The 26353-nt window shown below is 43.7% G+C and overlaps 1 protein-coding gene across 1 annotated transcript in view; it reads right to left on the reverse strand.

Moving 5' to 3' along the window:
- Positions 1-232: 232 nt before the first annotated feature.
- The window catches only part of shroom4 (shroom family member 4), a 126067-nt gene continuing 99946 nt past the window's right edge, over positions 233-26353 (reverse strand). Inside the window, exons 3-12 of the mRNA XM_036146279.1 lie at positions 26045-26251; positions 13491-16272; positions 9775-9836; positions 6853-7638; positions 6044-6631; positions 5630-5759; positions 4595-4696; positions 3604-3774; positions 3271-3413; positions 233-3172 (exon numbers count right to left, since the gene is read on the reverse strand). Of these exons, the coding sequence (XP_036002172.1) occupies positions 3010-3172; positions 3271-3413; positions 3604-3774; positions 4595-4696; positions 5630-5759; positions 6044-6631; positions 6853-7638; positions 9775-9836; positions 13491-16272; positions 26045-26251 (5134 nt within the window). The 3' untranslated portion in view covers positions 233-3009. The remainder of the gene's footprint in view (positions 3173-3270; positions 3414-3603; positions 3775-4594; positions 4697-5629; positions 5760-6043; positions 6632-6852; positions 7639-9774; positions 9837-13490; positions 16273-26044; positions 26252-26353) is intronic.

Here is a 26353-nt window from a genome sequence, read left to right on the forward strand (position 1 = left end):
ACTGCACATGAATTTCATTTAATGTCTCTGGGGGTAGATCTCTCTAGCTCCCACAGACATGCTGAATGACTCCCCTCACTCCACTTGTCATTTGTCATCCTCCAAATAACCCCCAGGTCGTGTTTACTCGTCCAGCCCACGACAGTAAAATGCAAGGTTCCCCTGAGGTGCACCCACACATGAGCTCCGGACATTAGGGAGACTCGTTAAATCATGACAGAAGACGCTGAGCTAGTTTAAAATCATTATTTATGGTACAATTTCCTCGCACACAGGTCTTTTTGCAGTAACAATTTGTTTTTAATAAATCAAAATTTAACAGGAAAAAACAGAAACGAAAGAAATATACTCTCTTACAGGTCCAACAGGCAATGTTTGTCCTTAGTATTAATATATTTCCGATGGATTTTTCCAATGAGAATGGCTGTTGCAGCACAGGACAACATTCAATGTACACACAGTAACAGCAATGAACTACGCAAGTCTTAGGTTTAGGGTTGCTCACAACTAAAGACAACAAGAATACTCTGCTGATAAAGAAGGGCAGCTTTGAAATGACGTTAAGCTACTTCTAAAATAAAACAGGTTTGCTTTATCAGAAATTAACCAGGTTTTCCCTTTTCTCTTGTTTTAGGCTTATTTTTAATTAGAGAGGCAGATCTCAACTCCTTAGATCATGACCATTCCTCAAGATTGGTCAAGATTTTGTCAGTAACTTTATCTTACACTGGCTGCTACTGCAGCTAGGGTTAACTTTATCTTACTGGCAGTAAAGCAGGAGAAATCGCCATTAGTTCAAAAATAAGGGAATAGCCTCAAATTATCTGCCTTCCAGATAGATCAGTTCTCACTAACAGCAGTGATCAATAACCAGGCTAACAAGTATTAGCAACACGAGCTGCTAAAAATACATCTCATATGTTCATTCAGTTACCGTAGCTAGAGGTTTACTGAGGTTGTGGAGTACTGTGCAGCACTGATTTAATGAGCTAACCAAAGCGCAAATAAAGAATTTATTACTGCAGCTAGCAATGCATGTTGGATTTTTGAAATCAGCTTGATGTGAAACTAAATAATATCTGAGGTTTTCCACTCAAATGACAACTTCTAAGTTAAAATGGCGGGCGGCATAAGCATTGTTTAAATCAAATGACAGATAAGACTAAAATTATGGGTGTTTTGTTGTAATGGCTTAAAAACTGCACAGTTCTTGCTCTTTAGGTGAAAATGTGGCAGCGGATCCTCTCAACAGACAAAGCCACCATTCAAATCCCCATACAGAGGTTTTGAAGAGCTTCTACTCAGATTTTTTAAACTAGTTTTAACGACTTTAGTGTTTAAAACTCACAGCTGAAAAGCTAGTTGTAGCTCTTAGCTAGCAAAACAAGCTAGCTGAAAGATGACCGGTGGTTTTCCGTCTTTATTGTTTGCCGTCTTTATTCTTCGAGATGCTTTGAGCACGAAGAAAGCACAAGCATTTCTTTATTTCTGAGTTTTGCTGGTAAAACAATAAATAGGTTGAGACATGGAGAGAAAGCCCTTACCCAAAATTTAAGTCTGTATGCTAAGCTAACCTGCCGCTAGTCTTTTACAGCTCAATGGTAAAGCCTGAGAAAACAAAAAACACATAAAAAAAAGCATACATGTGACAGTGACCACAAAAACATCAGAGAAAACAAAAAACATTGCACAACATATTCATATCTCTGGAATATTAGATTTTCCGTTACAATGTTTTGTTGATGTGCATATGCTAATCTTGTTCACATTCTGTTTGACATGTTTTTTCTTTCTTGTGTTTTTTTGCTGTTGTGTCTGAAGTTATTTAGCAAAACAAGTTTTACTTCAATATGGTTTTAGCTACGTTAATGCGTTCGATTTGTTTACATTTTAAAGTAAATTGGCATATTTCCCAAGTCAGTCCAAGTGATAATTGGGGACAACAAATGGCTGAAAATAAATTTGGCAGATTTCACTTGATGCAACACAAACGTCACTCCTCTCTGGACTCATTCATCGTAAACATATAGGCTACAGTAAACTTCAACTCTTCCAGGTCTTCTCACTCATCTTTTACAACGAATGTTCTCAAAAACCAAAACCCCAATATACAAACTATATACAGAATAAACGCTAGTGCCTTCTGTACATACAAACCTACATGTGACAGTCAGTACACGGAGTGTCAAACCCCCCATAAGTACAGTAATGTGACACAAAATAATACAATAAAAGAGAAATACAACAGTTTATGCATTGCAGAATTGATATTTAGCAGTTAACACAGCTGACAATGGCACTGAGAAACATTGGCTTTAGTGTGGTTATAAGAAGCACCAAAAAACCCTCTTCAAGTTCTCTGAACTAGGAGGCTTAAATATAAAAGACAACAGGAATGAATGACGCAGTCATTTCGCAAACATGTCTTTGGCAACAAAGTCTGTTACAACAGAAAATACGTAGTGTCCGTTAAATTGTACAGTACATGTTTAAGGCACAAAGTGTTTGAGTTCTTTGAAGTTGTATGCGACAAATGTTTTCCATCTCTGAGTTGGTTTCCCTCTTCACGTTGATCCTCAGAGCCAGTTCTTGTCTCCGTTGTTGTGTCTCCATTCCTTAAACGTTTGCCTGACAGCATCCTCAGGGCTGTCTCTTGTTTTAGAGTTGGAAAATGTCTTCTAACTCTTGTAGGACCATTTTGGGACGACTTCATACGCTGCTCTTTGCATCCAGCCAAAAAGACTCCGGACTCTGGATATAACTTATTAAACTGAATTTGGTCAGTGGTTGTGTGTAAATACTCTATTAGACAGTGGCTTTTTAACTGTTTCTAATTCCTATATTTATGCTTAACAGCCTGCAGCAGCTTCATTTACTGCCAGCAAACAACTCTCAAGATAGATGTACAGGTTGTTGTCCTTAACTGTGTTTTTGAAAACATGTCTTATAGGTTTTGGGCTTAAACTGAATGGTGTCACTGCTATAACCTTTATTTCACTATTTCTTTATTCAGTACTGTCCATATCCCATCGACATTCCCATACCCAAGCCCAGCCCCAGGCCCAAGCCCAGGCTCTCTCTCAGCCCTCTGAGCTGCTCCTCTCCCAGCCGAATCTTGTCCTCAAGTTGCCTCTGCTCCACCAGCAAGGCAGCCTTCATCTTCACAAAGTGGCTGCACAGGAAAGTACAGAAGAAACATGCGACTGATTAATTGAGGATAGTTTAGATGAAATGAGCTGAAGTGGAACGAACTCCTGCTCCGATGCACACCTGTAGTCTCTGTGCTGCTCCGGGGTGAGGCAGCGGGCCAGAACCCGGCTGACGGCCTGCTCTCTGCGGTCGACGTGGTCCTTCAGATCCTGAGCCTCTGAGAGCTGCCTCATGAGCTGACGTTTCTTTTCCAGAAGGGGGAGCTACAAGGCCGACAAAGGACAGTCGGATTAGATTAAGACTCACTCATCTCGTTTTTTTAAATAATAAATTCAAAATGAGTTAACATCTATTTTTTGGGGGGAAGAAATCTTTTACTAGATCTACTCTCCTCTAATCAACTTTCTATTTCTGCTTCTATATGCAAACGTTGTTTATTTTCCTCCATCTCACCCTGTCCTGGTGCTCCGTCTCGGGGTCCAGCGTGTCCAGGGTGGTCTCCACTCTGAGCAGCCTCCCGGACAGAGAAAGCAACAAGCTGACCACCTTGTCCAGGTCGCCAATGAACATGCGGTACTTGTCCACCTCGTTGGGCTTACACACCGACACCACCATGTTCTCCACCTGAAGGGTTTAAAGAACGGACAGAGGAGCTGCTTGACTACTCGTATGCTCGATCGGAGAAATGTGCTCTGAAACTATGCAAAGATGTCTCAAGGATGGTTCAAGAAGCACAGCAGACTGGAGGGGCTGACATGTCTAACTTGTACAGATATCCAATGACGGTTGAACAGTGCTGGAACAAATAGGATCAGATATGGTCACATGGTCCAAGACTTACTAGATCTAGAGTCTAAGTCTAGCATCACTGATTTAAAAGTGTTGAGTTATTTACCCTCACCTACTGTCCCCTTAACTGATTTCCTTATTTGTTATATGAGAGTGGATGGAATGATGGATGGAGGGATAAACTGATGATCAAATGGATGGACAAAGTGACATATGGACAGACGGATCATGCATAGATATACAACTTAGACCCTAGGATCAAAAAGGTCTATTCCATACAAATCTAGACCAATAAAACCCTTACATCAAATTAAACATTTTTCTATATTTTCCCCATTTAGCCTAAACACCTGAAAAGGCTCAGGAAATCCCTCTGTTCCCAGATTTCCACCACTTTTCCAATCCTAACTTTTCAAAACTATTTTTGGAATAATGTAACTTCCTCCATGGCAAGTTTTGGTGTTTTCACACCATTTACTACCCAACGTATGACCATTTAATCTGATACACAGCCTAATTACCAACTTTATTTAGAAAACGTTTCTTGTAAGCATGCACATCTAAAAAGTCAAAGGTGGTTTTCGAAGAAGAAATTACTGTCAACGTGCACAAATTATTCAAAGGCGTTAATCCAGTGAACTGAGCTGGTCTCCACCTCGTCTCCCAGCTGGGCGTTGGCTCTGATGTCCTCCTGCAGGCCCCTCTGGGCCTCCCTTAGCACTCCCAGCTTCTTACGGAGGCTCTCCATCAGCTGCTTCTGCACAACACAGCACACAACCGTTTCAGCTCACAGCCGCAAAACAAAAAGGTGCCGCAAATTCTGACAGCTCTGCGTCGTCAGAATTTGCATATCAGAACCTCGCATATCAGGGCCTTCTCAGACTGTATTTGAACTCTTCTGTTTAAACAACAAATCGATTCAATCATTTTTTTTGTAAAACAAATCGTTGAACGAGTTTACCTTTATTGTGGACTTTTTCTAATCCACAAATGATAATTTAATATACATACACCCTCACTAATATCTTGGGAACTGGAAAGTACGGCAACACCAGCCTGCCTGTTCCCAGTAATCCCAGTTATAGGTCTATCGATTGTTTTTTTTTTCGATTACTCGATCAATCTAAAAAGAGATACTTTAGTAAATAAACATTTCTCTATAAAAAACAAACATTTGGAATTAAAAAAGTTTTATTGCCCATTTTAATTGAATTGTAAAGGGCAAAAAAAACATTTATAGTTTTGTCTTAATTACTGCTGGAAGTAGGTTATCATTTCAGCAAAAGGCGTATTACAGAGTCTAGAGCGGACGACACAAAAGGTCCGGCTCCATAATCTTTAAACCAAACCAATATTTGTAGCTGGCCATTTGGATAAAACTATTTTGGTCAGAATATATAAAGATAAAGCTTACTGAGAGCAGTGACAAAACTTATGTTTGGAAGAGGATCGTGTTTAAAAAGCTGGATCTTCATCATGAAACAGTTTATAGCAGCTCCATTATTCCAATTTCTGGCTGTTTTTCTTCCTTAGGGCTCAAAATCTAATGAGAATACTACGACGGAGTATTCCTGAATACGGCAACAGGCTGATAGCAACAAAATGCCTGTGGTTTTGTTTATCGGACGACAATCTCTCCCTGAAAAACACAAAAAGCGCTTCAGGATGCAGTCTGGTTGTCAGTGTGCACCTTGTAGGTGAGCTCGTCGTCCTCGTGCCTCTCTCTGCTGTCAGCGAAGTCCTTCATCTGCGACAGCAGCTGAGCCTTGGCCGCCGATGTGTGGTAGTAGGACGAACAGCTGGAGCTCGCCCCGGACTGCCTGAAGCAGGAGGAACCGACAGAGGATCCGGCTTATTGATGCATGTGGTCCCAAACAACAACAACAAACAGACGGCTAAAGCTGTGATGAATTCTGGGGGCTGCGTGTGTCCAAAGACAAACAGCAGCAGCATGGAAAACATCAACCCCTAATGAGCAAACCAGACAACAGAAGCAAGATGAAAAGCCGACATAGAGGACAGGCTATAGAACCGCTTAAAGGATGACGTATCAGCTATGTGACAACAGGAGGTCCTGCACTGATTAAAGGGCGGCGGCCATTACCTGTCCAAGCTGTTGGTGTTGTGCTCCACAGATGGACAGGCTCCTCCCCAGCTCTCCGTCCCCGACTCTCCTTCCCCGCTCTGAGGGAGAAGCTCCAGCTCCTCTTCTTCCAGCGAGCCGCTTCCATCAAGCGGTTCGTCAGACGGCGAGGCGTCGGGGTCGGGCAGCGTGTCCATATCGGTCTCCAGCACCGTGACGGGCTGCGCGAAGCACGGCAGCTCGCTGGTGAGGGCCACGTCCTCCGTGGGCGGGCCCTGGAAATCGTCGATGTCCGTCTCCAAGGGGAGCTCCAGCTCGGCCTCCAGGCTGTGGGTGGGGCTCGGGCTCAGAGTGGTCTCAGACTCCGTTACGGGCTCGCCGTGTTTCTGCCGCTCCTCGGCCTGGAAGTCTGCGTTTGGAAATAGCCGCTGCTGCTCGGGCGCCGTTTGACTGAAGTAAGCCTCGGCAGGACGAGCCTCTCTGGCGTTTCCTAAGCCGGGGGAAGGACTACGCGCTCTAGGAGGTGGGGGTCTCTCCCACTCGGGTCCAGGTGGGATGCTGGGCAGTGGGTTGTGATCCAGGCTGCAGCGCGCATCCATGCCAGATGTACTGGAGGAGAAATGACGTGACAGTAATGAGCTTTTGGAGTATCAATCTAATTAAATTAGTATGTACACTGAGGAGTAGAGCTGCCAACAGGGCAGCAGTTTCTGTTGCACAGCATCTGCTACAGCAGACATTTTAACTTTTGCTTTAAAACCTCAGACACATTTCCAGAGTAGCTCTGTGATCGATTCATCTCTAAATGCAATGTCAGCATTTCCTCTCACCTGCTCACTGTGGCCTCTGCTGGCGGAGGAGGAGGAGGCGGCAGAGATGCCACAGGCTCCGCCCCAAAGGCGTACTCCATCCCAACGTGGGCCGGCGCCACAGGCCTGAAGGCCTTCCTGGAGAACATGGGGCTGGGCGGAGCTACCGCAGAGGTGCGCTCCTGGAACGGAGCTGGACTTTGATTGGATGGTTGGGGTAAGGCGTGCTCCTGGGTGCGAGTCCGGCTGCAGCTGCATTGGGAACAGGTCTCCGCCACTTCCTGCCTCTCTGGGGGCAGGCTGTAGGACCTCTGGCGCGACGCGTCGGGCGGGGGGACGTAGGAGGAGGAGTGAGCGGAGTAGTGTCGCTCTGCGCTGCCGGAGGAGGCTGGCGTGGCCGGAGGGGCGGCAAACGTGGAGGAGGCCAGCAGGGCGTGGTGCGACGCCCGCCGGCGGTGGAACTGCTCCCACTTGGGGGGCGGCGGCCTCGGAGGGGGAGGCGTTTTCTTCTTCTGGCTCCCGGCGCCCGTCGGACCTCCTCCCTCCTCCATCTCGCTGAGGGTCTGGCTGACGGAGGCGTGAATAGAGGGCGACCAGCGGTGGCCGCTTTCGAAGCGCAGGTCGTTTTCGGACATGGCTCGTCCTCGGAGGTAAAGCGGAGCCGGCGGGGGAGCGGCGGCGCGGCCGTCCCGATCATCGCTGCGGCTGGCGGGCCGTCTGGAGTCCCACGGGGTCTGATGAAGGTGAAGCTGCTGCTGGTGGAGGCCCTGTGGTGGCGTGGACTCTCGCCTCCAGCTTGAGTAGTCTCTGATGGGGAGGAGAAGATTTTTGGATGCGTTTATTGTTTAATTTATGGTTTATAGAAAAAAAAAAGCAGTGTGAGTGGGATTTTAAATCCATTGCCTTTTAACACATTCACATCCCTTAAATGTTTTCATTCTTCAAAAGTTACAACCACAAACTTGATTTTATTTTACAGACCAACACCAAGTAGCACACCAGGTCCGACCTCAGCTGCAGGTACAGCTCTAAGCCCTTTTTTTTTTTGGCTACGTCTGGACCATCCACATCCAGAAACTCAAATCTTTGTCCATTCTTCTTGCAAAACAGCCCAAGCTTGACAGATTGGATGGAAAGCATCTGTAAACACGAGACTTCAAGTTTTCCTATAGACTCCACAGATGGATTTAGATCTGGACTTTGACTGGGCCGTCCCACTGAAGCTCTGGCTCTGTGCTGAGCTTGGTTGTCCTGGAGGAAGATGAACCTTGAGCACAGCCTCAGGACTGGAACAGGTTGCTCTTCCAGGAAGGGCCTAAATTTAGCTCCATCCATGTTCCCGTCAACTCTGAGCAGCTTCCCCGCAGAAACAAAGGCATCGCCACAGCACTATACTTTCACTATTCATTTTCAGATTGGGGGCGCTGTGTTCAGGGTGAGCTTGCAGTGTCAGCTTTCCGCCACACACTGGGTTCTGCATGCAGGCCAAAAAGTGACACTTCGGTCTCGTCTGACACGAGCACCGTCGCCAACGTGTCTCCTGCGTCTCCTGCAGGACCAGTGACAGCAAACAATCCAGCTTTGATTAGACGATGGATGGCTTTGTTAAAGCTACCCCTTCATAAGGGCTAGACTTGTGGTGAACACATAGATTCTTCTATCCCTTGAGCTGTGGATCTCTGCAGCTCCTCCAAAGTAACCAAGGCCCTATTGGTTTCTTTGATTTATTTCTCTACTTGTCAAGCCTGTTAGTTTAGGTCAGGGGTCTGCAACCTGTGTCTCCAGAGCCGCATGTGGCTCTTTACACCTTCAGCTTTGGCTCTTGAAAACAAAAATGCAGGGTCAATGTTTCTAAATGTAAAGGTAATTTAAAATGGCTGCGATTTAGGATGCATTTAGCTCTGGAAAATATGCATAACATTTCCAGAAAGAAAGAAAGTAATGGTGTGTAGAATATTTTACGATAGATAAATGAAGTATCTTTTTGTCAATAGGTTGCAAACGACTTGCTTTTTCATCATTTTGATGCCATTTGCTACAAAAATCAAATGTCTAATTGTAGAAAATGCATTAAACATAACCATAAAAATACCGTTGGTTAAACAATAAAAACTGTTCATCTTTAATTTAAATTTCCAATAGTATACTATAAAAACAAGCTCTTGTTTCAAAGATGTGTAACTTTTGTGGCTCTAAACAAAATTTGTTTAGCTGGACCGAGGGCAAAAATGGCTGTGCTGGTTGTAAAGGTTGCCGACCCCTGGCTTAGGTGTAACCTGGGTTTTAACTTGACAAACAGAGAAAAAAGTCGAGGTATACAGATACTTTTACGAGCCCCCGCATGTTTCATTCAGAGGAACAAATATGTTAGTATTGCATATGTTGTTTTTTTTGTTTGTTCTTTAATGTCTCCCATTTAAGACCTGGTTGAAAACCGGGGAGAAAAAAAAAAACATAATTCAAAATATGCGTAAATAGCATTTTTTCTTCTTTAAGGAACGTTTCAAAGTTAAGGTTTCACCAACCACTTCATTTCTGCGCTCCATGCAAACGGAGCCAGGTCACCTTAGGTCAGAAACGAGCGGCGGCCACACATACCCAACATGCCTTTCCTCAAACCCCGCATCTTACATGTTCACATGCATCCCACACGTCTCTCTGTGGTCACGTCTCCAGAACGGATGATTGCCCCGCACACTTGCAGCTCATTAGAGCCAAATCACAGCCAGCCACGACTAAGTGGCCTCTCCGCCTGCCGCTGCGGCATAATCCGACTCCGCCTCGCGTCTCTGGAGGCTCACTGAAGCGGAGACGGAGCAGGTGTGTGTGTGTGTGTGTGTGTGTGTGTACCGCTCTCTCCGAAAGGCTTGCATCAAAGGCCGAAGGGTAAGGAAATAATCTTTTGTTTAATAACTAAATACGTCCCAAAGCGAGCGGGCTCACCTCTCCGTCAGGCTGTACTTCCTGTTGAGCTTGGCCGTTTCCTGCTGCGGGGCGTGAAAGGTCTGCGAAAAGATTTAAAGAAGGTTGATAACACCGAAGGAACGAAGGGAAAGCCTCCAAACGGAGCAAAGTGCTGGTCAGCACAGCTGAGGGGAAGTGGGTGTGTTACACCGCCCTGCAATATTCTTTAGTGGAAACCGGGCTGATTAAGGGCGGAGGCTCTTTCTGCTACATTAACAATACTTTCTTCCTTCCATTGTTGTCTTCCACATTCTTGTTTATCTAGATCTTTTTTTAATCAGGTACAATTTAGTTCAAACACTTGCTTTCACACTACTGCAACGTTTGTAAGATATTTTTGATGAAAGCTGAATTCATTTAATGTGTGCAGAGCATCTCCTTCTCTTTTTTTGATCCCTTTTTCCCACACTGCTCTATCTAGAGATGCACCAAGAAACCAACGGACAACTCACAAACTCAAAAGTACTTACTTTTTTTCACTAAATCACTAAATCACTAAAACCCACCTTAGATAAGCTGCTAACAAGGCCACATTGACTGTTTGTTGTGGGGGGTGTTCCCCACATAAAGAAAAGTCAAGGTTAGCAGTGTTGAGTATGAGTCCCAAGTTTGGATAGAATCGATGCTTTCTCACCGATTTACCAATTAGCTGATCCGCACAAGACCAATAGGCAACTATTTTGAAGAAAAACAACCATAATCGGCCACAACGATAATTCAAATGACTCTTACAGATAAACCTAGGAGGTGCTACAGTTCATGCTGACAGATGAAAAGTTTAGGTGTGCTTATTGTATTAAACTCAAGTAGAGGAAGTGCTGAACGAAGCCGCTGCCCCTCTCATCTTGGTTTAGAGGTAAGAGTAGCCAGCAGGTCCCCACAGGCAGACATATGAGGGAAAAGACCCCGCCTTGGTGTCTGTGGTGCAGATCCGAACATCCAGATGGGATTTTTGTTGGCGTGATTGGGGGAGAACTTTGCATATTTGCTCGTCACCTGCTGTCGGCAGCGCATAATATCCGCAAAGCGGTGTAACGGAACGGCTTAAAGACAATATGCTCTACTTCACGAATGTTTTGATGGACCTCGCCTGTTTAAATTTAAGGCCCGTTGACTTTTAAAAGAGGCGTTGAGTGTTTTTAGGGACACTACTGGAATAATTAAAGCTGGATGAAGATATTTACTTTAGGTAATCAGAGTGGCTTTATAGAATAACGTCTTCATCTGCAATTGCTTAGTGAGTTAAATGTAAGCCCTACATGAAATACAAGTAATTTTAAGTAAGTTAAATGAACTTGTAAATTGGTAAACTTCTACCTAATAATCAGAATCAGCTTGATTGACCAAGTTTGTGCACACACAAAAAAAAAGAAATTAAATTGAACTTTGGTTTCACTTTGCTCACAATGTAAAGACATGTAAATATAAATATATACATTTGGTAAGAATTAAAGCTCAACTTTCAAAAAAATTTATATAGTTTGGTGTTTTAAATTTGATGTGTTACAAGTAAGGAATGGTAGATGTGCTTTAATGCTCTTTACATACCTTCAACCTCTGATTAAATGTAGATGTTTGACACTACAATGTCATTAATTTACTTTATAGGGTATAGACTGTGCTTGGCGTTTACATGTTTCTCATCTCACTACGTCTTATGTGTTAGACACAGGCCTTTAAAATAAATCAAACATAATGCAAGTGTAGTTTTATTAATCTGTTGTTAATGTAAACAAACCAAGCCAAAAATCTAGAGTCAAATAATCTTAAAACACAACAGGGTGTTGAGTGACGGACCTTGTTAACATTGTGGTTCGGTAAAAGAAAGAAAGATGAAAGCTCACGCCTTAATGATAAGCGCATCAGTGCCCTGTCAGACTGAACATCTGTTGCTACATTTCTGATAGAAGAGGGTTCGCAGACGTGAGTTTGTATCTTGAAAAGCACCAGTTCAGCACATCTGTTCCCATTACAAGCACTGCAACGTAGTTAGAGGTAGATTGCAGCACTTGAGGTTATCGCCGTGGCATCAGAGCCACAAGCTTTGATTTAAAAAAAAAAAGACCCTGGCATGCAGGGTCCAACAATCCCCCAAGGCTTAAGTATTGCCAAGTCCCGCTGAACAACTCAACCGAGTCTGCCTGGCTCAGATATTTGCTGATCTTAAGACCTGTTTAGTCCCAAAACAAATGTCAGCTTGGATTACTCGGTGTCAAATGATAAGGATGCTTAAAGGGGGAATTTCAAGGGAGTTGTAAAAGTTAGACCCCGCTCTCAGGAGCCTAGAATCAATTTGCGGTGAAGCTGTAGCCCAACACTGCTATTAGCACCAGAACCATAGAGCACAATCGTTGCCCAATCTCCCCTCAATCCCATGAGCTATTTCAACGAGCCGTCAGACTTTCTATGAGAGTTTCGGCCTCTGACCAAATGCAGGACGTGAGATTCTGCTTCAGGCCAACCGTTTAACCACGGAGTACTTGGACAGAACAGCCACTTCCAAATCCAAGAGTTGCCACTGGATCCTTTAGGTGATGGTTGATAAAACAGAGTTAGGCTTTTAGTCTCTTAGTGGTCAGTTTGGTGAAGTGGAAAAGCACAGCCGGATTTCAGGGAGCTCGAAAGTTTGTTTTCCCTACTCTGAACAGCTTTGCTGAGATCCAATTGTGGAAAAATACAGACTCGATTTGGTCTGACGGCGTCTAAACGTGCTGAAAACGTCTGCACCCAGAACCAGAAATGAAAACCTTTTTGAATAAGATGAACTCAAGAATAGCTGCCTAAAAGTAGAAAACTAGTCAGTAATCAGTGTTTCGAACGTTAAACAATAGTTGAAAAACAACTGAAAGCTGAAACAGATATTTTTTCCATCAGTGAACACGCATCATCTGAGCTATGCTACGTTGCCCTAACCATAACACTCTTCAGTGTGGAGGTTGTTACTGAAAGAAGAAATTTAAACGCTATAAGACGATGCAGGCTGATGTAAGAAGCTACTTAAAGGGAAAGGGTATTTACTGCTGAGGTTTGTAGACTGTTAATTCAGGCAACAAAGAAAAAAAAAAAAAGAGAAGCTGTCTGAAACAGGAGCATCATTTTCTGCCCATCTCAGGAAAATATTGCAAAACTGGTGAAGGAGTAAACTGACTTCAGCAGACGACAGGAAGACTGAGCGAAGCCACTGCCTTTGACCTCTTTCAACTTTCAATCTCTGCCACGGGATATGCCAGATTTCAAAGTCTTCGCACCTTTTGCACGACAACAGAGTTAAGGTGAGGATCTACATTCTCAAGGGGGCCCACAAGGAGAATGTTCTGTAGTTAATAATGTAATTAAAACAGTGCTAATCATGCTACTCCCTTATACAAGTTGCTAATGCCAGTTTAAGATGCCAACTCCGTTACTATTTTGTATTGTTCTTCAACTATTAATGAAACCTCTCTCTCTCTTACAAATGCATTGCGGCATCGCCTCCACTCATAACATAAGTAACTACTGGTTGCAAAACAATAGTTTAAACTCTGTTAACTGTGAATCCCGAAGATAAATCTAAATTGGCCAAAATTGTTATTAGCAGGTCAAAGCAGTATAAATAAAGACGGCCATGAATCTCTGATTGGTGCGTCTCCATTTAACTGTCTACTGTAAATCCAGTTAAGTCTCTAATGATGAAACCATGCAAGGTGTCCTCCTACCTCTGTGGGTGTGTAGCTCCTTGCGTTGTATTCCTGATGCAGAGACTCTCGGTCCTCCGGTTGCAGGCGATGACTGACTGGATGAAAAGCTGATCGTTGGATTTGGTTTTGGCTTTGGCAGTGAGAAAACGCCTGTGGTTTGGGCTGCCAGTTGTGCAACTGGTCCTTACGCTGGATGTCTCCCTCTTGTTCTCTGATGTCCCGATTGCTGTAACAGTCCTGATGTGAGGTGAGCTGAACGAGCTCCGTTCTTTCCTTCTCAGCCTCTTTTTTCCGTTCCAGTTCCCTCTCTCGTTCTCTCTCCCACTGCCTCATCCTGTCCTCTCGCTGAACTTCTCTCAGCCTTGCTCGCTCCATTTCGAGTTCTCTTTCTTGTCTTTCTAGCTTCTGCTGCCTCTCCATCTCTCTCAACCTTTCCTCCCTCTCTTCCCTGTCTCTCAGTTGTTCCCTCTCCATCACTTTCTGTCTCTCCCTGAAGGCACTCACAGACTGGCTCCTGGCTTGGACAGGGTGTAGAAGATGGGCACTTTCCTGTTGCACTCCTCCCTGGAAGGAGTATCTCCTTTGGGATGGATTCTGGCCAAGCTCGACCCGCTGCTGCTCTGCATGGTTCTGCCTGTGATTGGACCTTTTTGAGGCGTTTGATGCAGGCACACCTTTGGATGTCTCCTCAAAAAACTTCATTCGATCTGCAAATGGAAGAATGTCCTGCTCCTCGTTTCGAGAGCTCGAAGAGGAGCGACTGTAGGGGGAGCTGGAGGAGGCGGTGAAAGCACAGACTCCATGACATGACCCTGTTACACCCAAAACCTTTTCACCCAGGACTCCGCACCGTCGCTCTCCACTGGGCTCCGGCTGGAGCTTGTGCTCGGGGGTCCATCGCCAGCGGCGGGCTTTGCCAATAGGAGCCGGTTCCTCCACAACTCTGATGCCGACACCGAAGCTGGGGATGCCCGGGTCTAGAATCTGAACAGACCTGGATCGATTATTGCCCTGAGTGAAGGATGTGGTCTGGGTCTGGAAGACACTATAGTCGGACTCTCTTGAGGCGATTGATGTCTTGACCTGTGATGAGGTCTGAGAATCCCCAGGCACTGCCGGTGGGGCAAAGGCAACTTTGGCACATTTGTTCTGCATCGTCCTGTTTGGATCTGCTCCATCTTCGCAAAGATCCGAACCGTCCTCTTCCTGAACAGTTTCCCGGCTGCACAGCAGCCCCCCTGGGCCATGGCCGCTCTGAAGCTGTGCCTTTTTCCTCTGGATTTCATTGCGAAGGTTGGTAGCAAATCGATCGCTGCGGCGACGGTTCCGCCGCAGGTTTTTGGATGAGCATGACTTCTTCGGGCTTTCCTCCCTTTCTGACGCTTCTTTGCTTTCCCCCCCAGTTCTCCCCTTTTCCAGAAGTGTCTGCTGGTCCAGTAAGGTATCCATACTGGCAGCAGCACTGAGCGGCTGAAAATCCCTCTCCGTCATATGGTCAGAGTTCAGTCTTTCCCGGGGTGATGATTCAGTGGGTTCGCCCGGTACGCTTACAGAACGACCCCAAGCTGTTTGATGATGAACGGGTGAAGGGGACTCCCCATTCGTATCCGCAGCTTCCAGCCTCCCACTCGAAGCTCCATCCTCACCTTCGCCCTCCAAGAACAGAGATCCTGGAGTTGAGCACCGGCTACCTTCCCGCTTCTGTGATGTGGGAAGTGCTTGTTCCTCTGCTGTATGTTGGAGTGACGTATGGGACCACTGGTTGCTGCAGGACACTGAAGGCTCAGAAGTGTGCGATGGGCTGAAAGGCTCCAAAGAGTCGTTGCTGTTTAACTGCAGTAGCTGAAGCTGAGGGGCGAGCAGCGTCTCGGATGCACCGTGCTGGTGAAGACCTGCTGACGGGTGCTTGGTGTGACAGTGGTTTATATTGGACTGCACCTGAACCTCTGAGGGGGATTCACAGGATGAGCAACCTGAAACAGATGGGTTGATGGTTCCCTCCCCAGAAGGTCCCGAGTCATATAGGTGCTCTGATGGCGTCTCTGGTTTCGGGTCATTTTTAGAGCTGCCATCACATGCAATATGTCCAAATTCTTCTGTCTGTCTCTGGATAAAGTGTGAGTCACCCTCTTCTGGTGCAGAGAAACCATTTTGAAATCCAGAATCAACATTCAGACAGGTCGCGTTGTCTTTACAAGAAGCTCTGCAATCTTCAATTGGCGCTGAGGTGCAGCGCTTGTTGGCAGCATTACTGTGACTCCGGATCGCCCTAAAGCTGTCTTTTCTGGTTGGAGGCTGAGGGGGGCCATTCTTTCTCTCCCCGTTCCTTACGATCTCCAAACCCCCTTCCCTTTGGTCCTGCTCGTAACAGCAGGACGACGGTCTGTCTTTTATCTCGACGGGCCTCGGTTTTGGCCTGGTCAACGACCTGGACTTGTGGACAATTAGTTGTGCCTCATCAGGTGCCTCACCAGACGGCCTCCCCAGAGAGGAAGCATCACCCGGGTAGCTTTGATAAGCCGGTCCGAGACTCTGGAGTAGGTTATCCATGGAAGAGGCTTCACCGGGCCTTAGAGGCACTGTAGTGTAGTCAGATGTGTTCGAACTGGCGGAGAAGGAGCTGTAGGCGGAGTCGCGCTTGTTGTTGAACAGGGCGGGGTCGACGGGTGAATTGTGGGAGTCGGAGTATGGCTGTGTAGTGGGCGTGGGCGTGTCCAAGCTCTCCATAGATCCCAGGGAGCTGCTTTGGTCGGTGGAGGAGTACGGCCTGGGCAACTGAGCCCACTGCATCGACAAGTCACTGCAGAGAAACGAGATGAATGTTTTACAGACGTTAGCAAACTCAACGCTAGCAACACGTCATGCATCTTCAATTTGCCAAGAAATATGGGCTGAGGAAAAAGTCTATTTGAGCAAATATTTTGTTTAGTATTGCTAAATCCAGTCTTTCAAAAGTGTTCAGACCCGTTAACATTTTCCACATTTTGTCACAATTAAACCACAAATTACATAATCTTTTGTCGGATTTAACTGATTTAATGTGGCAAACCAACAGATAGTAGAGCACAATAGTGAAAGAAAATAAAAAGAATATATGGCTTTTACTAAAAGAAACCTGAGAAGTGTGGTGTCCATTTGTATTAAAGTTCCTTCGAGTGAATACTGAAACCTTTTTGCGCAATTTTCTTCTGCAAGGCTTTGTTTACCAGTTCTGCACATCAAGAGACAAGTTTTAGTTGATTCCTCTTTGGAAAAAGCTCAAGTTTGCTCAAACTGGATGTATAGTGTCTTGCCACAGATTCCAAACAGGTTTTAAGTCTGGGCTTTGACTAGGTCATTGTAACGCATAAAAATGCTTTGATCCAAACCACTCCACTGTAGCTTTAGCTGTGTTTAGAGTTGCCTGTAAGAAAGTGAACTTCTGTTCCACTTCCAAGTCTTTTAAAAACTAGAATTGGCCTGTATTTGGTTCCATTCCCCTTCTCATCCGCTCTGAAAAGCATTCCCACAGCATAATGCTGCTACCACAATAGTTCACCGAGGAGGTGGTGTTAACAGGCTTTTGTGCAGTGTTCGTTTTCCTCTGCACATTACGTTCCCATTTGACCAGGCCACTAGATTTGATCTAGGGGTAGACTTTAATTTGTTAAAACGTGATAAAACTTGACAATCATATACACTAACCATTTATGATGTATAAAATAAAAAGTTTGTGGTTTTAACATGACTCAGTGAAACATGGTTAAGAATAGTTCTGCATGGAAGAATTTCAATGCATCATTTAGGAATGCTACAGTGTCAGCTCTAGACAGAAAAGTAACCATGCTTTCATAAACTACACTGAGGAAGTTATACTTATTTATATTTAAACTTAAATTTTCCTTGCATGTATCGTTTCAACTTCAGCTGGGGAATCTGTTTCCTATTAGAGCCGGATTGAAGATCCGCGGCAGCTCCATGTGTTTTTAAAGCCCCGAGGAAGAAGCCTCTTTAGGCGAAGAGGGATTTCCTCCTCATCAACTCCCATTGCCTCCAGTCACAATCTTGAAACAATCCCTTGATTCCTCTCATCTTCATTTTATCGTTCTCTGTCATTCTTTTCTTCCGCCTTTAAACAGTAACCGTCTCATCTCCTTTACTTCAAAGGATAAATGCCATTCAAACATTTGATTTAGAAACAGCCTTTTTTTAGTCTGTTCCTGGATCACTGTATTTATTTTACAAGGGAACATCTTCACAATTTTACTATTGAGGAAAATGGCCCAATAGGCCTTAAAGCAATTACAAACAGGTCTCATACTTACAAGTGTGATTCAGAGAAAGATTTTCCCAAAAGCTTGCCAAAGTAGCTCAAATGGATTGGGTCTGTAATGGCCAGAATCCATTCGGCCAAGCCAGGGATGAAAACACTCCAGGAGTTCCCTGATAACCCAACCCCGAGTCGAGCTGCTGGACCTAAACCAAGCTTCAGCCATCACCTTACAAAATATCAGTCATCATGAATGGTCTTCTGCTGAGCTGACTGAATCGACACATTTTTATCCTTAACTGGCCTATTAGACCACCAGATTAATGCAGAGAGAGCTGAAAAAGGTTCAGGATCAACTTACTACCTGGACCATCTCACAATAATAAACCCAAAAATGAAGAAGGGAACAGTTAAAAGATCTCTTCCAGGGCAAAGAGCACCGCAATTAATGTCATCTATACTTAATAAGGTATGTGCCTCCTAGCTGAGCTGCCTTACACTTATTTTTTACCTCATGGATTTGACATCAATAAACCGTTACCCACACAGGTCTTTCTTGAAAGCCATAAAAGACATTTTGCCAGTGATCAACAGGAGACCTTGGGAACATGGAGTAAAACAATGCGTTTGAAATACAGTATATTGGCTCTTAAAGTTAGCAGGGGCAGGTGGGAGGCATGCAGTGTTCCCTGCGCTTGGTTCAAATGGTTTCCAGTTCAACACGTAAGGAACCCCCACAAAGCCTGGACACATTATATTGGGCTGTTTCTTTTTCCCCAATAAAGAGGAACAGAGTGGTTCTGCACCCTTTGTGTTGCTTTGGTGTCTTACTCAAACAATGGAGAAAGTTTCCAGGGAGACAGAGGAGGGGGCGGCGGGGACAGAACTCTCTAACGAGCTTTGATCTCCATCCAGTATTGAGGTCTAACCATGGACTACCTCCAGGCAGTTTCTGTGGTGTTTATGGTTAACAGTTGATGGCTGAGAAATCTTACAACCAGCTATGAAATACTGCTCAATCTTGGTTTTCATTCAAATTTACAGTGCCTTGCAAAACCATTCATCCCCCTTGACTTCTTACCCATTTTTCTATTTTTCATTCCATCCTTTAATTAAAATGTTTCTCTATCCTATGTGGTGGATATGGTATGGACAAAGTAATCTAAGATCTAAAGTGTTAAAGTGAAATATATATATATATATATATATATATATATATATATAAAAAACACTTTAACGCTGATGTTTTCTGTTATTTTTTCCTATTTGTTGTTTGGTCCACAATAAAGAACACAATAAAAAGACTCTGTTTTGTCGTTTGCTTCACAATAAAAAACAGATTACATCTTCAAAGTTGTAGGCATGTTCTGTAAAGGAAATGGTGCAAACAATCCACTTTGTGAGGCAACCTGAGATGACAAATGTAAAGGGGGGTGAAATACTTTCACAAAGCATTTAAGAAGCTAGTATGCATGTAGCCATGTGTTCTGTTGTGTTATGAAGGGGGAGGTGGCAATGAAAACCCAGCATAGGACCTTCTATATTAAACTGTTAGACCTATAACCTGGAAATTAGCTGATGCCTTGTAACAGTGTCTTTAATTTGAGGTTAGTGGTTAGGCAAAGCTGTAGATGTTAAATGTTTAGCATCACTGAAAATATATCAAATACTTTAAAGACACGGTAGTTTGGGGTCTAATGACTCAACTCTAGATTGTTCCTGATGGCTGTGACTTTTTAATTACTCATATATACCAAAGTGCAACTTTTGGATATCAAAATGTACTTTTAAATCTGATGTTTTAAGCTTCAAATTGTGCTCCCACATGCTTGGTTAAATGAAATGATTGAAAAACTGGAACAAGCTGAAGCGCAGGAAACACTGGACTGGACCAGCAGTCAGCAACACTCAACAACCTTTACAGTCGAAAGACAATTTGCCTAGAACAGCAGGACATACTTGAGTCTTGGAAGAAAGATAACATTAACCTTTTATAAATATATATTTATTATATTATATGTTTAGCTGTTGTAATGCAAACTTAAAAAACTCCAACACATTTTATTTCTACATTCAAAAAATCCTGATGCACAGAAAAATTTGAGCTAGACCAAGGGTCTTTCTACTTATTTGTTTTACTGCAATCTTTAAGGAACTAACATCAAAATCAGTATATTTAAATTTTAGAGCAAAGAAACCCCTGAAACCTTTAAAAAAGAGAAGAAAAAATAAATAAAAAGGCAAGTTGTTTCAGCAGATGTGACCCACACAACTTGCTGCCCACTACCATTAAAGCTAAAGTTGGTAATCCTGTTCATTAACAATTTTTGTAATACTGGGTAAAATGGACCTTTCATCCTGAAAGTAGTAAATACATTATGGATTCACAAAAAGGAGGTTAAAAAGGCTTGTAAAAACTAACCAAGCCTGTTCCTTCTTTCATCCTCCTCTGTCCCTCAAGTTCCGGGGGGAATTGCTTTATCTAATGGTCGTCAATAGATAATAGATAATCATTCTGACACATTCACATAATGCCAGTGTCCGTGCTCATTCCTTCATAGTTTCTGCTTGCTGGCCCTGCATGCACACTTCTAGTGTTTATGTATCCGGTTAGCTTAGCGGTTAGGTTAGCCGTTCATTGTAGCGCCGCTGCTCTCACCGTAGACTTTGAACATGGCTGAGGGTTGCAAGAAGTAAACAGCCTTCATGTTTATGAGAATAATAGAAAAGCCTCAGTAGAAAGTAATAAGACCATAGTGGATTAGGGAGACTTTTTTCACGCAATCCCTCTGAAGAGTGGTAGAGGGAGGTAAGACGGTATTGTACATGCGCAGTTATTCAAAAAGGGACTTGGGGAAACTTCCGAAAAAAATCGCCGGCCCTATCTCTAAAGGAGGTCATTTTAGCAAGCAAGTTGACAAAAAAAATGTAAAACGTATTCCTTATTCCAGCAGTTGTAATTTTCTTTCACCTTCATTTCATTAAAGACGTTCACATGAAAGATCAGCTAAAAATTGCCTTTCATGCTGTCCTTTGGCTCATTTAGAAATCATTATTCACTTTAACGTCTGTGGAAGAGCTGGAGAGCCTCATGTGGCTCTGCAGACTGCAGGACCCTAACCTAGACACTTCTATTTCAGCTAATGTTAGCATCTCCAAAGTTCCAGAGGTGTAACAAAGCCAACAAAAGGGCAAAAGATTGGTGAACGAGCGGTTTGGTGAACGGTTATCAGTACGAGGGTTGCCAAGATTTTAAAAACTACCTATATGTTACGTTGTACTGTTGCTAGATCTTAAAGCTGTAGTTTTCTCTGCAGAGTAAAGACTCCCACATCTTCGTACTGGGAGCCGTGCGGACTGACCACGGATGTTTTAGGTAATGCAAGTTTATTTATAAAGCACTTTTCACTAACAAGATGATTCAAAGTGCTGAATGGTTTAGCTTTCATAGTCAAGCGTATCAACTGCCTACATTTCTTGTGAAAAATTCCTACATTTCCTACACTTTCCGCCAGTGGGACGAAGCGGGAGAATGAGTAGTAGCAGGTTTGATGAGCTGGTTGAGCACCTAGCGCCATTTCTTCTCCAGCAGGCGGTACAGAAAGTGGCCACGACGCCCTAAGTCCTTCGCAAACACCTGCTTGGAGCAGCTCAGTGTATCAAGCTTGTGTCACATATAAAAGAGGTCAGCGTGAAGACTTCTTCCCGGCAAGCAGTTTATAGTGTGACAGAACCTATGCGGTCGTAAAAATTGTGCTTTCCGCGTATCTGTCCGCGTGGAATCTGCCTCAAGTCTGCCTGGACAAGGCAAGTATGTGGGAGCCTTAATGCAGGGCTGCGCATCGATTAACTGTTGCTGCACACTGCCTTCCTCATACTTCCGGATAAGGCTAATTTCGCTAGCTAAAAATATTTCACTGCACAGCCACCAGTCGCTCTTAATGTAACCCGGTTTTAAAACTGTAGCTGTTTGAACACAACAAAAGATATATAAACAGTTTTCTAGAACGTTTTCCTTCATTTCAACAATACGGATGATAATACTGACTGTGGGAAAGAAAGCTTCGTTATCTGCCTGGGAAAATGTTTTTTGGGGGGGATGGCGGGTGGGGGGGGGAGGAAGTGAGCAATGAATGAGTGGAGGGCAGGCTGCTGTATAGATCTGACCTGGCTGACAGAGAGAGGAAACTAGGAAAATAAGGTCAGAGCTGGACAGGAAATGACAGTCACTCCTGCCCAATCAGAGATCAATCTGGAACATGTGAGGGCTGACGCAGATGCACCAGCGCGGACACACCAAGGGATCAAGTGAGGTCGCTGGATTAATCACACCACCAACAAGTTTTATTGGCCGATCAGAATGGTGAGAACAGATAAACTTCCTTCCATCAGCCGTCGTATTGTGTCGACGCTTCGGATAAAGTCCCGCATGCATAATGCAAACCCATTCACACTGTACAGATTGTCCTCTCTCTTCTCACAAACACAGTTTACTGGATGTCTTCCTCTCTTTGTCCACATGTTCTGGGAGTCACATGCCATTGTCCAGAGTTATGCCAGGAGCTGCCTCCTCATCTGATGTGTGTGCGTGTGTGTGTGTGTACTTGTTTATGTTGCCTATTCAGGACCTTTCCCGATATATTCACCAACCTTCATCAGACCGAAAGGCCTTATGGGGACCACAGCCTGATTCTAATATAGCTGACCCTCTTTTTATAAGGGTTAGGAGGTCAGGTTTAGAGGTATGGTGTTTGTTCAATTTTGGTTAAATTTGCTTTAGGATTATATTGGTAATGGTTAGGGTAAGTGTGAGAAAATGGGCAGAAATGCAGTTACTAAAATGAATGGAAGTCAATACAAAGTCCTAATATGGGTAAAAGTACCAACGTGTGTGTGTGTTTGTGTGCCTCCAGATCAGGCAGAAGAAACTGTGGGAATGAAAAACCAATACACACACACATGTACTGCTATCTAACCCTGGTGGGACCATTAAATCTAATAGCAGTGCATTATATCACTGATTCTTATCGGAAGGAGAACAGTACGAACCTCTTACGTGGCACGCAGCTGACAAATACCGAGAGTGCAGCTATTTTTATTATGAAGCGATACACAGGCTTCCTCTCTCTTTTTAACACATTACAGTTTACCTTGGTGAGATCACAGAGACACAAAGGCTCATGCATCTACGCCACATGGCTGCTTTGAGTCCAACCTGAAAGGACAATGCAGTCCTCTGTCCCCACTGTGCAGCAGGGACAGAAATACACCCATTATTATACCTGATGCAATTATTCAGCCATGTCATTGTTTAAGTAGAAAATGTGAGCTGTAGGTAGCTGCTTTCTATCTTGTGTCAACTGAAAGTTAACCAAATCTCTGACTTTTGGTTAAACCCCAAACTACAGACTGAGCAGATAGCTAATTTATTAACTGTACCTAGAAATATGTCAGGCATGTAACAACGAACTGATATGTCTGTTAATCTTTCATGACTTGGCTTCTTAATGATGTTTTCCTGTTTTGCTACTTTAACTACTTAAAGAAAACTACGCTCCTGGGGATAAACGTAAAGACTGAAACCTAAGCGTACCTCCACAAACTACGCAACGTTGGATGACACGTGGAAACATGCGAGATTCGCCTTCAGATAAAAGAAAACCTTTGTATCCTTTCGGAGACGGATCTGATTGGCTGTCACTTTAGGTTGTTTAAACAGGAGCCTAAATTAGTTCATTGCTTCCTGCATGGGCCGTGTTGACTTTAAAATGTGGTGATGTCACCTGTTTCCTGACGATTGTTGGCTTTTCTGAATTCAACCAGTCACAGGGAGCAAGAAAATCCCCGACACTGCCTTGCTGCTAAAAAAAACCTGATGGAGTCACAGGACTGTAGAGTGACTCAAATGGACAGTAGGGCACACTCTGGGTAAATAAAATCCGCTGTAAAAAGCAGCATCACAGAAGTTCAGCTTTTTGACTTAACATTTGGTAATAGAAATTGTCAAACTAAACCCGAGATGACAGCCCTAATTTATCACTACTTACATCAAACCAAATATCTGAGACACCTTTGCCCATTAAGCACACAATGGAATATAATATCATATTAACATGAGTAAAAAAAAATGTAAAGTGTTTCATAAATTGCCTTCAAGAAATATAACTTTTAGAAAATATAATTTCAAAAGGACATGTGGACTGTTTTACATCCTGGTAGTCTCCTGTAATGAACTGTTGCTGTAGCATTCACTGTAATGTTCTCAAGTCAGTCCATCTTGGACTTCAGCAGTGTGTGGTATCTAGAAATAGAGATGGACCGGTAATCAGCCCACTTTTAGGCTTACCAGTCCTTTATCTATACTGCTGGCCCATTTGTAAATAAAAAATCTGAAGTCACTGAACAAAGCTTTAAGAAGAACCTTTGGTGTGGAAGATGGTTTACTAACAGAAGGCTCACAGATATCTATCTTCAGTATCAGGGAAGTGTCTAAATGTATTATTTTCTACAGAGGCTGTTCGGTCGGGCTGCTGCTCCAATCGGGGAGATATTCTGTATCCGTTTTATCTGACCAGGAATGTCCGATAGCGATGTAGCGACTCTTCTATGAGGTTGCAATTATTTAAAAACTAGACTGAACGCAGTAATGCTGTTCTGCTGAAGCAGAGTTGGTTTAACAAATCCAAGTTAAGTAGGTTCTGGAGATCACTCCACAGCATATGTTTAACAAGTTCTACAAAATGCTGTCCATGTCCTAGGAACACCCTTCTTCCAAAGTCTGAGGGCTACATAAACTGGAGTGATGTTTAAGCAGACTGCACGGCACCCAATGCTGCTTTAACATATTGTATTCCTGCAAAGTTGCTGTTTCATCCTCTTGAGACTCTACATCTGTTTAACCATTTACCTCTGTCGGTCCTGGAAAACATGCTGGATCTGAAAATGTCAGCAGCCTTTTGGTGATGTCAGAGTTTTTAAGACAAAGGTTAAGGCTGGACGATAATTCAATAACTATATGTATATGTCGATCGATAGACATGTGGTGCAATAGAAAAGAAAGGGTCAATAAAAAGTCAAATAAAGTTTTCCTTCTTTTTGTAATCTAGACTATCATGTGAGTTAATACTACAGTTGTTACATCCTCCCAACCAATCACAAAGCCGACCCAGGAACCAAGCTCCACCCCCTTCAAAGAGTTCAGAGAGCTCACGTTCTTTTTTTCATTTCTAAAAACTTTCAGTTTTGGTAAAAATAATTCATTATTTGTGTGTCTGCATTTAAAAATAGGTCGCTAAGCAACAGCATAAAATGGCCAGGGCTGCACTTAAAATACATGTTTTGAATTTGTTGATAATTATCGATATCGATCAATATGATTTCTATTTCATCAATGTACTTTTTTTCAATATCGTCCAGCCCTAATAGAGGTACAGATTCTCCAGGGAACAGACACAGAAAGTGCTTACATTCACCAACACTAACCACACTAATCACTAGGATGGTAAAGTTTTAGCAAAACCTGTTTCTCTGCTGAGCTCTCATCACTACTACTGCTCTGTCTAACACACAGTGGGACGTTGCCTCTGGCCTTGATGCTGATTCCTGAAACATACAAATTTGGGCGGGACAGCTCAGGTGATTTGAGGCAGATAGTTTTTACAACTATTTTTATTTTTATCCTCTGGTTTATTCCCCATAAAACAAGATGCCAACGAGTAAAAAATCTTCCAAAAAAACGGTAAATGTTGGTTACAGCACCAATTAGGTCTTTCATTAACCAAATTCTTTGCATTTCATAGTAGATACAACCAGAAATTTTCAAAAATCTTTTCTAAAAGGTGGACAGGGGTGCACACTTTTATTAAATCACAGCAAGCGGGTTCATAGGAGAGTGAAGCATAGCCCGTTCTTGTTGCTGAAGAGACTTAAAGGTTCAAAACGGAGTTACGCCAAGGCCAACGTTTGAAATCATGCATGAAGGTTTAGATTTACAATATTAATTTTGTTAAAATATTAGGTATTCAGATTGTTGATGAGTAGGTAAAAACAAGCAAACGTTATTTTAAACATATTGAACCACTTGTGAGAACTTTTAACTCAACAATGTTGGCCTGCGTTGATTTCTAGACTGAAGACCCCCCCCCCCCCCCCACTCCTTTAGTCTTTGGTCTGATGTTGCTCCAACAGTTACAGGGAGGGAAATCCTGCGGTGTTACAGTAAATACCGCCTAAAGGCAACTGCCTAACTAGTTGTGAGTGAATGTGGGGCGATGGCCGCGGCGTTTCATCAACCAGAGCCGACCGTGTGTCTGTTGCGTCTCACCTGTTGTCGGTTGTGTGCCAGGGTAGGGCGTAGGAGCCAGAGTGGAGCTGCATGGCAGACGGAGGGGGAGGAGGGGGCAGCGGAGGGGAGTCTGCAGGGGGGAGGCGGGGGGTCAGAGGTGGAGGAGACGGAGGAGGGGGTGGGGGGAGCGGCTCCGACAGCTTGGCCAAGTGCCAGGAGTGAGGCCTGATGAGAGGAACACTGCGTCTGTGTGAATGAGAGGAAGACTGAGGTCAGGATTCATCCCTCCAGGAACAGAGTCAGATTGCTGAGATCTTAGGTTTAAAAGTAAACGTTTGGAAACGTGTC

Source organism: Fundulus heteroclitus, chromosome 14, assembly GCF_011125445.2.
Source record: "Fundulus heteroclitus isolate FHET01 chromosome 14, MU-UCD_Fhet_4.1, whole genome shotgun sequence".
In the NCBI taxonomy this organism is placed as follows: Eukaryota; Metazoa; Chordata; class Actinopteri; order Cyprinodontiformes; family Fundulidae; genus Fundulus; species Fundulus heteroclitus.